At 42.1% G+C, this 14,330-nt stretch overlaps 1 protein-coding gene across 2 annotated transcripts in view; it reads right to left on the reverse strand.

Moving 5' to 3' along the window:
- LOC116990886 (cadherin-20-like) overlaps positions 1–14,330 on the reverse strand; it is a 207,641-nt gene that overhangs the window by 53,572 nt on the left and 139,739 nt on the right. For both annotated transcript variants that reach the window (XM_033049008.1, XM_033049001.1), the window contains exons 4-6: positions 12,661–12,780; positions 9,323–9,490; positions 774–961 (exon numbers count right to left, since the gene is read on the reverse strand). In XM_033049008.1, the coding sequence (XP_032904899.1) occupies positions 774–961; positions 9,323–9,490; positions 12,661–12,780 (476 nt within the window). The remainder of the gene's footprint in view (positions 1–773; positions 962–9,322; positions 9,491–12,660; positions 12,781–14,330) is intronic.

A 14,330-nucleotide genomic window follows, 5' to 3' on the forward strand; every position in this document is an offset into this window, starting at 1 on the left:
AGACCTGATCAAACATTCAATCACTCCCATTCCTAATGTGACTCATAAATCTTGATTCTCTCTTCATCAGTCCTTTGGCCCCCATGTTACAACTACTTTGCCACTGCACCGCCAGGCCCGAAATATTGCGATTCCCTCTCCGACGCTTGCTGTCTGCCTCTCGCACATTAAGACAATCCTTAAAATACACATCTTTGAATGAGGTCATCTGCATCAACCTTTGGGCTCGCGATGGCGCAGAGGTAGAGTTGCTGCCTTACAGGGCCATAAACCTGGGTTCGATCCTGACTATGGGTACTGTCTGTACGGAGTTTGCACTCCCCGTGACCACATGGGTTTTCTCTGGGAGCTGCAGTTTCCTTCCACACTCCAAAGACATACAGGTTTGTAGGTTACTTGGCTTTGGTAAGAAAAAATTTGTAAGTTGACCCTAGTGTGTAGGATAGTGCTAGTGTACGAGAATTGCTGGTTGGCGTGGACTCAGTAGGCCGAAGGGCCTGTTTCCACACTGTATCTCTAAACTAAACCTTCCCAATGTAGCTCTAATTCTTTCATATTTTATTCTTACAAAGCACTTTCAGGTGTTTCGCTGGATTACAGTTGCCATACCAATGTAAATTGTTGTTGTTTGATTGGTTGCTGAGAGCAAGATGAGATGAAAAGCCAGTGGGAAAAAAATTGCATATATGAAAGGCAGGGGTACAACATATGGAGCCCCAGACTCCACCACACTTCTGCGCCCTACAGATGTTCTACTTTGCAAAAGTCCTCACCTCCTTGATGGTGATAATCCCAGCTTGGTTACTTTCATCTGTGATGATCTCAAAAACATTCTTCCCATCACCATCGATGAAGCTGTAACTCAGTTCTGCATTTTGCTCCTCATCTGCGTCCTTTGCGAGAATTCTTCCCACCGCTGAACCAACCACTGCTGACTCCATCACACTCATCTGATACAGTTCTGTACCAGGGCAAAAAGATACACATAGGTGCATGCATGCAAACCATTACTATCAAACATTTGTTCTTCAAACAAACAACTGACAACATTTGTCACCCTATCAAGGGTCCAGAGCTTCACTTTAATGTTTGATGCAAAATTCTGTGCCTATATTTGGACATACGAGGGTACTCATTAAACTAATAGGCCATTAATAATTGGTACTAAGCGATGAAATGCAATCATGTTTGATTTATGAATGGAACCTCTGTTCCGCTGCCAGGCAGGTTCCAGAAAGCCAACCAGCAATATTGGAAATGAAAGCTGATTAGGGGAAAGAAGAGTTGTACAATGAGACTCAATGACAGGAACAGGTCTCCCCCCAGTGGCACTTGAAGAAATCTACCGCTGCCATTTTCATCCATGCAAAAATTAGCAATAAATGTAAAATTTTAAATGTGATCCTTTATATTATATATTTTTAACCATTTCAGCTCTGAGGGGGATTACTACAGTTACGCACCTTTCTGACGATCTTGTGCTGCATTAAAGACAGTCTCTCAGGCTTAAACTTGCTGGGAAATAATTCAACAGCAAACTCTTGATGTTTATAAACCACTCAAAATACCAAGTTCAGAATTCCCATGTGAATACAACTAGCTGACCACTGTTTCCTAGTGATTCTCTGGTGGTGCTCTGACATTGAACTCCTGATGCCTTAATGCTGCATTTCCCTGCATATAGATGGAGTGATCGGCTTGCTAAACTTACACCAGGTTAGACCAGGCACTTGAACAACTTTAAATTTGAACTTGGAGGAACAGGTGCGAGGGAACAAAGTTACCAAAATGTCATTTACATTTTTTTTAATGAATTGAGTTTGTTGAAAAGTTTTTAATTAGTTTAAGATAACTTTTATGAAATTAATTTTTTAAGCTTTTCATAGGATTTTAGTGTTATTACCGGAAGTGGCGGCACTGGTGAACGGCTGCGGCTCGCCTGCAGTCCGTTTGTTTTTACTTTTTTGTGTTGTTTTTTCCGTCTTGTTTAGTTAAGTTTTTGGTTTTTGGGTTTGTGTTATGTGTGGGGGGGGGGTTGAAACAGGGCTTTCTGTCTCTCCCTTCGGGGGAATGCGACTTTCTTGTATCCCCCTTCTCTGCCTCCGTCTGCGCTGAGGCCTAATGGCGGAGCTGGCGACCTCGAGGCTCCGGAGGCAGAGCCTGTCAGGACTCGCCCTGGGCTCGCTCCCGTGAGGGCGGCCCGGCTCGGGGCTGGAACGGCGCTCCCGTGAGGGGCTGAGACGCTCCCGTGAGGGCGGCCCGGCTCGAGGGTAACGGCGCTCCCGTGAGGGCGGCCCGGCTCGAGGGTAACGGCGCTCCCGTGAGGGCGGCCTGGCTCGAGGGTAACGGCGCTCCCGTGAGGGCGGCCTGGCTTGAGGGTAACAGCGCTCCCGTGAGGGCGGCCCAGCTCGAGGGTAACGGCGCTCCCGTGAGGGCGGCCTGGCTTGAGGGTAACAGCGCTCCCGTGAGGGGCTGAGATGCTCCCGTGAGGGCGGCCCGGCTCGAGCATAACGGCGCTCCCGTGAGGGCGGCCCGGCTCGAGGGTAACGGCGCTCCCTTGAGGGCGGCTTGGCTCGAGGGTAACGGCGCTCCCGTGAGGGTGGCCTGGCACGAGGCTGAGACGCTCCCGTGAGGGCGGCCTGGCTCGAGTGCTGAGACGGCGTTCTGGCGGCTCCGGGGTTCGGCTGCGGGCCAGTGGACGACATCGTCAACAGCTGCGTCCGCTGGACTGGAGGGCGGCAGCTTCGACCACCCCCGGGCCGCGGAGTTTGAACCGGCCCGTTTGCGGAGCTCGGTGAGCCGCGGGACTGACTTACCATCGCCCGGTGGGGTATCGCCTCAGCGCAGAGGGAGAAGAGGAGGGAAGAGACAGCAGCCATAAGATTTTTGCCTCCATCACAGTGAGGAGGTGCTTGGTGGACTCACTGTGGTGGATGTTAATTTGTGTTTACTGTTTGTTCTGTTGTTTATTATTGTATGTATGGCTGCAGGTAACGACATTTCGTTCAGACCGTAAGGTCTGAATGACAAATAAAGGATCTATTAATTCTAATAATTCTAATGTTATTATAATTTTAAATAAAAATCAAAAGTGTGCAAAGTCCTTGAGCGATTCTCATGTTCATTGAATGATACAATGCAAAACCCAGTCCTTCGGCCCCACTCGACCATGCCTATCTAACGTTAATCCCATTTACTTGCATTTGGCCCATGTCCCACGAAACCATTCCTAACCGTGTGCATGCCCAAATGACTTTTAAAACTGTTGCTCTACTTCCCTCTCCCATCTTCCTCTGACAGCTCAATCCATGTACCCACCACCCTCTGTTTGAGAAACCTTGCCCTTCAGTTTCTCTTCAAATATTTCCCCTGTCACCTCAAAAATATTCCCTCTCCTTTTATGCTCTCCTATCCTGTCCGGGAAAAAGACTGCGGGTATCAACCCTATCTACTTCCCACATTATTTTATAAACCTCTATAAGGTCATCCCTCAGCCTCCTTGCTTGAAGGAAAATAGTCCCAGCCTATTCAATCTCTTCTTACAGTTCAAGTCTGCCAGTCCAGGCCACATTGCTGTGAATCTTTTTTGCACCCTCTCCAGGTTAGTCACATCCTTCCAAAATGTGGCGACCAGAACTCCACGCAACATTGCACGTATGCCCGATCCAATGATTTATGCAATTGTAACATAATGACCCAATTCTTATTCTCAATATCTTGAACAAAGAAGGTACAAATCCATATGCCTTCTGCACTACCCTGTTCACCTTTTTTGACACTTTCTGGGAATTATGTACTCATCGTATTCCAAGGTCTTCCTATTTAATAACATTCACCAGCTCCTGCCATTCACAATATATGTCCTGGCCTGGTTTAACTTCCTGAAATACATCACTTTGTCCGATTTAAATTCCATTAGCCATTTCCTTGCCCACTTTCCCAGTAGATCTGGAACCTGTTGTAGCCTGAGATAACCTTCTCCACTTCCAACTAGACCACTAATTTTAGCATCATCTGTAAATTTACTAATCATGACACCGACATTATCATCCAAATTGTTAATAAATATTTCAAACAATGGACTCAGTTCTGATCCCTGTGGCACATCACTGTTTACAGGTCTCCAATGTGAGAACCAACTCTCCACTACCACCTCCTGCCTCCAATCACCAAGCTAATTTTATGTCCAATTTGCTCATTCACCCTGAATCCCATATATTTAGAAACATAGAAAATAGGTGCAGGAGTAAGCCATTCGGCCCTTCGAGCCAGCACCACCATTCAATATGATCATTGTTGACCAACCAAAATCAGTACCCTGTTCTGCCTTTTTCCCAATATCCCTTGACTCCCTTAGGCCTAGGAGCTAAATCTAACTCTCACTTGAAAACATCCAGTAAATTGGCTTCCACTGCCCTCTGTGGCAGAGAATTCTACAGATTCACAACTCTCCCCATGAAAAAGCTTTTCCTCATCTCAGTCCTAAATGGCCTACCCCTTATTCTTAAACTGTGCCTCAAGATTCTGGACTCCCCCAACATCAGGAAACATTTTCCTGCAGCTACCCTGTTCAATCCTGCAAGAATTTTATATTGTAACCTTTTGGACCAGCTATCACAAGGGACCTTGTCAAATGTCTTTTGGACATGATGTCAACCACCCTCATCAATCCTCTTGGCCACCTACTCAAAATGCTATCAAATTTGTGAGGCAGATTTGACACATTCTTAGCCAACATTGTGGGAAGTGGGGTCATAGATTTACTGCTTGCTATTTCCCAGGTTGGGCTTGTTCCAGCCCATTCATCTTACAGGGTTACAATGTGGAATAATAATGGCTCATCACTGGTAGTAAGTTCTGGTCCAATAAAAAATTTAAATGTTCTTATTTTTAAATAAATAACTTCTACCCATTTAGATGTTACCATTGTCTAAAATTGATGTCACCAGTCAAATGTGTCAGCATTTTATTTATTAAATGAAGATGTTAACCTTTTATAAATGAATGTGTTAAACTTGCAATCATATCAGAAATACATGTGTCAAGTCTGTTGACTAAATTGTTAAAATAATTTTGAGACCTTGGTCACCTGCCCCTACCTGCAAAATGGTAGCTGATTAAGTACTGGTATATCGTTTTAAGATTATCGGAAGCAGGAGAAAAACATATTTACACTCAATAAAAAACACTGCAAAGGTAATAATCTCTGGATTGCTAGCTGAGCCAAGTTCAAAGGGTAAATTTATTGCATGGGCCAACGATATGGGAAAAATGGGATTCAATTCATGCAACATAACATTAATGTTGGGGAAAGTAAAAGATGTTCTACTGGCCCAGACTTCACTTCAATTGAGATAGGTCCCAAGGTCTTGGCAAATTGAATAGCTAAGGCTGCTAATAAGATTTAAAACTAAATAACATTTTTTGTTGCAGTTATTTACAAAGGTAAAGAGAAATGACAAGGCAATCGTGCAGAGTAGCAAAACTGATGATTTGATAACCAGAGACTGTCAGGAGGAGAGAGACACTAAGTATAATAGTATACTCCACTTCGAGATGGAGCAGAAGAAATCGGTAAATGGACAAAACTGAAGGCTCTTAAACTGAAAATACACATAGAATATGTGACAAGATGGACGGACTAATGGTGTCAATAGAAATAAATGTGAATGATCTAATAGCTATTCCAGAGGCAATATTGCAAAATGACAAAAGCTTGGAAAGATACAAGGTAACTTAACTTTTGGAAGAGATGGGCAGAGAGATAATGAAAGGTATGATATCAATTTAAGTCTGCTTTTCATTTAAATTACGTTTCCTTCATTTAAGTGTAAGTTTGAAGTGAGGAGGTTGGTGGTTCACAAGGCACCACATAAGGAGGACATCTCCAATCATTTGCCATCCAAGCATTTGATGGTTTGGTTTCAATTAGGCAAGGTAGCTTGAGGATGAATAAAGGATGGATACAGATGGTAGACAAAGTATCTCTGCTCAGAAAGTCAAGTTTGGGTGGAACGAATAAGCATCAAAGGGCAGAAAACATTGGTGGGATTTGTAACCAAACGACAGTGATAATGCAGTGTTAAAATTTTAAAAGTGCATCTAGTGAGAGTAATTCAGTAAAACTGAAGGGTTTTAATCTACATATAAACCAGGCAAACTAAATTAGCAATAGTGATCTGGAAGTCTGTAAAATAGGTGAATATGTTGTAAAGCAATGAGGGTAGAGGTTATTTTTGATGCTGTATTGTATGATGATCTGGCAGCTAAGGAACCTTTAGGTCAAAGTTTATATAAAATCTGGAAGTGATTTAGTTCAAAGAAAACTACAAAGGTAAGAAGCATGAATTAGTTATGGTAGATTGAGAAACTATGTTAAATGGTGTGACAATAAACGAATAATCTTCACATATAAAGCATAGGCATGTTTACAATAAATATATATGTCCCTTTTAATGTGTGGGAAGGAACTGCAGATGCTGGTTTAAATGGAAGAAAGACACAAAAAGCTGGAGTAACTCAGTGGGACAGGCAGCATCTCTGGAGAGAAGGAATGGGTGATGTATCAGGTCGAGACTTGACCCGAAACATCACCCATTCCTTCTCTCCAGAGACGCTGCCTGTCCTGCTGAGTTACTCCAGATTTTTGTGTCTATTTTATGTTCCTTTTAAGGCAATTAAAAAGGAGAAACATGGATCCAGCAAGGACTTCCATGAGATACTAAACAAAGCAACAGATCAAAGGTACAATCTTATAACATTGCCCAAAACCTGAGGATTGGGAATATATTGAAGAATAAATGGAAAATGCATTGACAAGGAACTGGAAAGCAAAATATGAGGGTAGTGAGACCAATGAAAATAGATGTAACAATTTTCATTGGTATTTAAAAAGAAAAAGATTGTCGGTCTATAACAAGCTGAGATGGGAGAAATGAAAAGTTGAAAAAGTGGCACAAGTACATAATTCCCTAACAATTGCAACACAGGTGAACAGGGTAGAGATGTAGGTGTTTAACCAATTTGCCTTCATTGGTCAGACATTGAGTATAGGGGTTGAGACACCAAATTACAACTGTCCAAGATGTCAGTGAGAGCACACGTGGAGTTTTGTGTGTAGTTCTGGACCTCTATCCATAGGAAGGATGTCATTAAGCTTGAAAGGATGCAGAAAAGATTCATGAGGATGTTAGTGGGATTGGAGGACTTGAGTTGTAAAGGGAGGCTTCCCCCCCCTGGTGCATAGGACCATGAGGTGTGACATAGATATATACACAATCATGAGAGATACAAATAAGGTGAATGGTCACAATCATTTTCTGAGGGTTAGAGACTCTAAAACTAAAGGGCACAAATTTTAGGTGAGAGGGAAATGATTTAAAGGTTACGCAAAGGGCAACTTGTAAACATTGAGGGTGGTGAATTAGTGGATTGAGCTATCGGAGGAAGTGGTAGAGGCAATCAATGTATCTGTCTAAAAGGCATTTCAACAGGTACATGGATTGGAATTGTTTAGAGGGATATGGACCAAACGCAAGCAAACGAGACTAGGTCAGATGGGTAAGTTGGTTGACATGGATGAGTTGGGCCAAGGGGGCTTTGTAATTCTACGACTCTAAGGAAATATTACTGAACTTGAGCAAATATTTTGTGACCTGTCTTCCCAGTAGAAAATGTTAAAAACCCTTTTGGAAATAGTGAAACATTTAGCAGGAGGTAGTTAGGGGGATAGTGAGTGCATTAGTTATTCTCTTCCAAAGTTCCATAGGTTTAAACACAGTTTCCAGAGATTGGAGGGGATCTGATGTAAATAAGCTGCTTAAGAATGGAGGTAGAGAAAAAACAGGGAACTGTAGACCTGGAATCAGTCATAGGGAAAATGTTAGAATCAATTGTTAAGAAAGTGGTAACAAGTATTTAGAAAATAATAACATGATTGGGCAATGTCACCATGGATTTATGAAAGGTTGTGATGTTTAACTAATCTGTTTTTGAGTATTTGAGGTTCTATCTCATAGAACAGAAAAAAGAGAATGATCTGATGTACAATTTCAAGGCTTCAGTTCTGTCCTGACCTCAGGAAACAATTGTGTGGAGATTTACGGCTTTCTCCTGGTGCTTCATTTTCCGCCCACATTACAAAGATGTATTGGTAATTTAATAGGTTACCTTAAATAACCATTACTTGTATGTGCCTGGCAGGAGAATCAGGGTGGAATTGATGAACATGTCACTGAGAATTGGTTACAAGCAAATAAAAGATAGGACTGATGGGAATATAGTTTGTGCTGACAAATACCTGATGTGCCGAATGATCACCTTCTGTGTTTTAAGGATGCCATTCAGAGATAAAATTACAGTGCATGGGTATTCGGGTCAATATATTGGTGTGGACTGAGGATGGATTAATGGATTGAACATTTAGGAATAAATCAGGTATTTTCAGATTGGATCTGTGTTTAAGAAGGTGCCATAGGAATCAGTCTTGTTCACAATCTATGTCAGTGAGGGGACCAAGTGTAGTGCACCCACGTTTGTAATGTTGCAAACTTGGATAGCAGGCTATGAGGAGAACTCAAACAGGCTTAAGGGTGAAATAGACAAGTTAAGTAAGTGGGTTAGGATGTGGCATATGGATATATAACCTAGAAAATATGAGTAGTATATGAGTTGTTTAGTAGAAAAGAAAGAAAGTGTATACCAGTAAATATTCCCCAGATTGGATTCCCCTAGGATGGTGATTTTGGCAGAAAAGTGCCATTCAGGATTAAGAGGAGGAGACATTGCTTGATGAAGGTGGCAAATCTTTGATATTTACCATCCATGGGGTTGCTGAGCACTGAGGGGTTGGTGGATTTTTGACATATAAAGGGAATGAAGGGATATGGGGAATGTTCGGGAAAATTGCACTGAGGTAAAATATCAGCAACGATCATATTGAATGGTGGAGCAAGCACCCAGGAATGAATGGTCTACCCTCACTCTAGGAACATTATGTCAATGTAGAAGCACTTAACATTATGTACATGAGAATATCACATGAGAATACCACACCAATGGAACCAGTATTTCTGAGAACTAGGTTTCTTACAAAGGTTTGTTAAAGAGTTAATGGTTTATGGAGAGTAAGTGAGCTAAAAGCAAATAAAACATAAATTCATTTTCTAAAGCAAAAAATTGGGAATAATGAAGTTCTGCAGTGAGAGAAATTAGCATAGACCTGTTCAGGCAAAAAACTTGCTGTTAATATTATGTGGAAGCTCCAACCAATAAATATTTTCACATCAGAGAACCTACTGATCCGAAGGAGCCAGGTACTTACTTTGAGGGAATCTAGGAGGATTGTCATTGACATCTATGAGGGTGATGTTTACAGTCGTTGTCCCTGATAATCCCCCCATTTGTCCACCCATGTCCTTGGCTTGTACAACCACTTGGTATCCATCTTTAACCTCTCTGTCCATGTTTGATAAGGCTGTTCTGATGATGCCTGGGGAAGGAAGACAAGCATTACTGTTGCAGCTAAAGTTAAAGTCTGTTTTGAGAAACAATCAGCAGAGGGCACCAATACTGTTTTAGGGAAGCAGAAGATAAACAGCAATGCAGAGACTGCATTCATTTCAATTTAGTTGTGCATACCTTGTGAAAGGCTATTAAATTGACTATTAGCAGTAACACTATAATTAACATTTCTGAAGTGTTTACAATTTAACAAATATTTGTGAATAAGTGAGCATGAGGGTAGGCATGTGTTGGGTTGCCGTATGATCTTGTGGGTATATTAGCATATGGGTTATATTGCTAAAGTCATGATCCAGAAGCCTGGACCGCTGGTGATCAGGCATCACACACGGCAACATATGGGGAGTTTAAAATCAGTGAACTAAATTAATCTGGAACTAAAATGCTGATCTTTAAATTACTGGTTTATTTTTTTTATTTTTCAGTTGTTCCTTCCAATTCAACTTATTTGCCTCAAATGCCATCAATCGTGGTGCAGCATGCAAAATTTGTCTGCAGTGACAATGTTATAGACCAATGGTCAAATTGCAATCTTTGTTTTCACTGATAGGGAGCTTTAAACATGGGTCTTAACGGATTTGTCCATGACAGTCAGGGTCCTGGCCATTAAGAAGGGTCTGAAGAAGTGTTCTGACCCGACATGCCACCTATTTCCAGAGATGCTGCCTGACCCACTGAAACCTCACTCTATTCCCTTGCCAGTGCAATCATATCCTTCCTGTAGTGTGGCTACCAGAACTGTATACGATATTGCAGCTGTGGCCAAACAGAACAATCCTAAAGTTGTTCCATAACCTCGCTGTTCTTACACCTGACCTGGCATTAGACTTTCTTGGCAATAAACCTGACGGTCCTCCTGGCTCCTTGCACAAAGCCTGGAAGCATTGTCTTTTCTAGGCTGCCCAACCTCCTCCGTTATCCAGCCTCCCTTCAATGCAGCACCATGCATTCTGGAGCAACAATCTGCTGCAGCTGGATGAACTTTCTTCAACAGATTGATTCCTGTGATGGAAGAATTGTCCCATGAAGAGAGATTAACTCAACAGGGCATAAACTGCCACGGGTTTAGAAGAATGAGTGGTGATCCAATGGAAACATACAAAATGCTTATCGGTATTAACGGGGTGAATGGAAGGATGAAGTTTCTCTCAGCTGGATGTGTTTAGAACTGTGTCAAAATGAGGAATCAATCAATGAGAGACTAGATGAGAAGAAATGTTTTCACTTAAGAGGATCGCCGGTCTTTGGAATTCCCTACTCAAGTGGCTGAGTACATCCAAAACAGAAATCAATAGTTTTTTGGATTTCAGAAAAATGAATGAGACTGGGGTGTACACAAGGAAGTGGTCCCTGATCAGTCACTATCTTATTGAGCGAATGAGCAGACACATAGGAGAGAATGGTCTACTGAAGCTTCCATCTTTCATGTTGAGTGTTGGGTGTAAAATGGTATGTATACATACAAGCTGGCTGCAATGATCACAATTGCAGCACTATATACAGAGCTATAAAACAATGACAAATATAACATCAATCTCAGTTTGGTGTTATACAGGGAAATGTGACAACACAGTTTTGTGAATCTTACAATTGAAGCTCTTGTTCTATATGCACATTTCACAACTAGCATTGGGATGACTAATTCCACTGATTTAATGCCAAAATGTGATGTGGAACAATTTTTAGTTTTTAAATCCTGACAATTAATTTGACGCTGATGGTTATATTTCTGGCTCCTTGTTCCTCCGGTTTCCTCCCTTCTTTCAAATGAAGATTTACTTCTTGTGAGAAAAGCACGTATCATAAAACAGGTTTCCAGGCTTTTAACTCATTTGTGCCTGCAGTAATGTTCGAATTATTTTGAATTACTTTATGTATTTTTGGAAGCTTTTTGTGAAATTTTACTAACTTTAAAGTTACTGCAAAATTATATCATTTTTAATAGTTTTAATGCTTCTTAATGTCCGAGGAAGCGAAAAGCATTGAGAAATTCAGACAGCTTTGATAGACGGTAGAGTTGAGGACTTTGCCACTCCGCTGCAGTCTTCAATGCTGGGCTTATTCTGGCCCACCCACAGGACCTAATTCAAGTCTCACATCTTGCTCAGGGCTTTGGATGCAGCACCCTTGACCAGCAAGTTCTTGAAGTATATAGGAAAGGTAGATTCGAGAGAACAGAATAATCATGCAGTGAATGTGGTTAGCTGGCCCCACTCAGCTAAATTGTGTAAGAAGCAACTGCAGATGCTGGTTTAAACGGAAGATGGACACAAAAAGCTGGAGTAACTTAGCGGCACAGGCAGCATCTCTGGAGAGAAACAATGGGTGACGTTTCGGGTCGAGACTCTTCAGACTGGGGAACGGTCTTGACCCGAAATGTTACCCAATCCTTTTCTCCAGAGATGCTGCCTGTCCCGCTGAGTCACTCCAGCTTTTTGTGTCTATTCCCACTCAGCTAAATCCTGCCCAGTGCATTGGTCCTCAACTGAGAGAAGGCGAGCTCACCATCCAACCCAGAATAGGAACTTGAGAGCTTACAAACATTCCCCTCGAGATAACCATGTCCATGGGTCATCCTCGTCGTCTCTGCAGTTGATAGTGGTAAGGAAATCCTAACCACTATGATGCCTGACTCAGGTGCTCACCTGCTAACTGCTGTAGATGCCTGATGCCCATCTAGTGGCGAGGTTACTTAAGAGTTTCACCATTGCACAAGGTTCAAAGCCATGTGATTTATCTGTATGTAGTCTGAAGAAGGTTCTCGACCCGAAATGTCACCTATTCCTTTCCTCCAGAGATGCTGCATAACCCACTGAGCTATTCCAGCTTTTTGTGTCTGTCTTCGGTTTAAACCAGCATCTGCAGTTCCTCCCTACACATACATAGTTAATCTGAGGTTAGCCTCAGGATTTGTGACTACTGCATATGATATGTTGCACACTGGGTATGGTACAATATTGCTCCCCCAGACAGTTACAAGTCTCCTATGCTGATTAATGTGCATTTTCCTACGATACATTAGGTCATCCAGCCTGTTCTGATGTTTTGGGAGAGCTATCCAATTCATGCGCTTGTACAGCAAATCCCACATGACCAGCATGCTATGTTTTTAGACATGAATCTTGAGTTATTGCATACCTGTCCTTGCTTCCACTGAGAAGTATGGTTGCCCCCGAAGAATGCTGTAAACCACTCGTGCACTGTTTCCATAGGTGGGATCATCAGCATCACTCGCTGTGAGTTGTATCACTGATGTACCTGAAGAGAGGGCAAAGATAAACACACCGTTGTCACACTGCAAGTCGAAGAATGTGCACCGTGGATTTTCTTTTTAGTTTTGCTAGTTTAAATAAATTGTTGGGGGGAATTTGATCACGCTATCAGTAAAATGTTTGGTGATAGATTGTTTACATTTTCCTCTCAAGTCTCATGTATTCACTCTCACAGAATATAAAAATGAATCCCGCTTTGTCTACTGTAAATCTTTACAGAATGTAAAAGCTGCGTTTGTGTTTGGGACGAGAGGCTTCCTGACCCCACTCAGTTAATTTCACAACATCGGATAATGGTGCAGCTTAATATAGAAGGCATGTGAACACCCTTCATAGAGTTTTACCATTGCTGTTGACAATGACCATGTAAGGTGAACAACAGTGTTTAGATCAAAAAAGCTGGGTGGGAAATCGCATAAAGATAAGTTTATCCTGACATGTGGGATAATCCTTCATAAAAACACTTATATTAACTTAAGGCAGCTTATGTATTTCTTGCCTTCGATATTAAGCCGCACCAATTAGTACATGGGACCTAACCTAAATTTGTACCTCAAAGAGCCCAAAGGAGCTTGTACAAGAGTTCACTGGATAATCTTGCTTCACGGTGGCTGAATGAGTCATATTCCATTTTTGTTACAGATATCTCTGGGCATACCATTCTGTGATACCATCTGTTTATGGCCAAAAGTAAAAAGATCAATGACAATTTTCAAGTCTACAGGAAGGCAGCCATGATTCATTTGTGTGGAGTTTGTTGAGGAACATGTCAACCCAAATATCAGATGGTTATACAAGTACTCAGTGCTCCAACTAATATTGGAGGTCATAGAAAGAAGAGCTAGCGAAACATTTCCCACAGAAAGACAGTCCGTTTCCATCCAGGTTACAGCACAATGCCTCACCTCAGCTGTGGTACAACCCTCGCCATGCTTTGGTCAACGGTAGACTTGAGTAATCTGGTACTCTCCTCAAACGAGCCTTTATCTCTCTGTAAATGTCTCATCAAATATCTGCTGTCTGTAATGAAGCTGACACCTTGCTCCCCTCATTCATCACTCCTGACATAGAAACATAGAAAATAGGTGCAGGAGTAGGCCATTCGGCCCTTCGAGCCTGCACCGCCATTCAATATGATCATGGCTGATCATCCAACTCAGTATCCTGTACCTATGCTGGCTCCTGGTCTGACAATGCCTTCAATTTGTTTTTTTTAATCTAGTCTTTCAAAGCTCTCCACGACATCTTATGGAAACATCCTCAGAGCAGAATTCACTCTTGGGTCAGCTAAATTAATTGCCCAATACTGTGGATTATGCATCTTGAACTCTACTTCCGAAAAAGGGCGGCGCAGTAGTCCAACAGTAGAGTTGCTGATTTACAGCGGCAGAGACCCAGGTTCAATCCTGACTACAGGTGCTGTCTATACGGAGTTTGTACATTCTCCCTGCGACTGCATGTGTTTTCTCTGGGTGCTCCAATTTCCTCCCACAATCCAAAGACATACAGGTTTGTAGGTTAATTGGCTTCAATAAG

Source organism: Amblyraja radiata, chromosome 2, assembly GCF_010909765.2.
Source record: "Amblyraja radiata isolate CabotCenter1 chromosome 2, sAmbRad1.1.pri, whole genome shotgun sequence".
NCBI classification, from domain to species: domain Eukaryota; kingdom Metazoa; phylum Chordata; class Chondrichthyes; order Rajiformes; family Rajidae; genus Amblyraja; species Amblyraja radiata.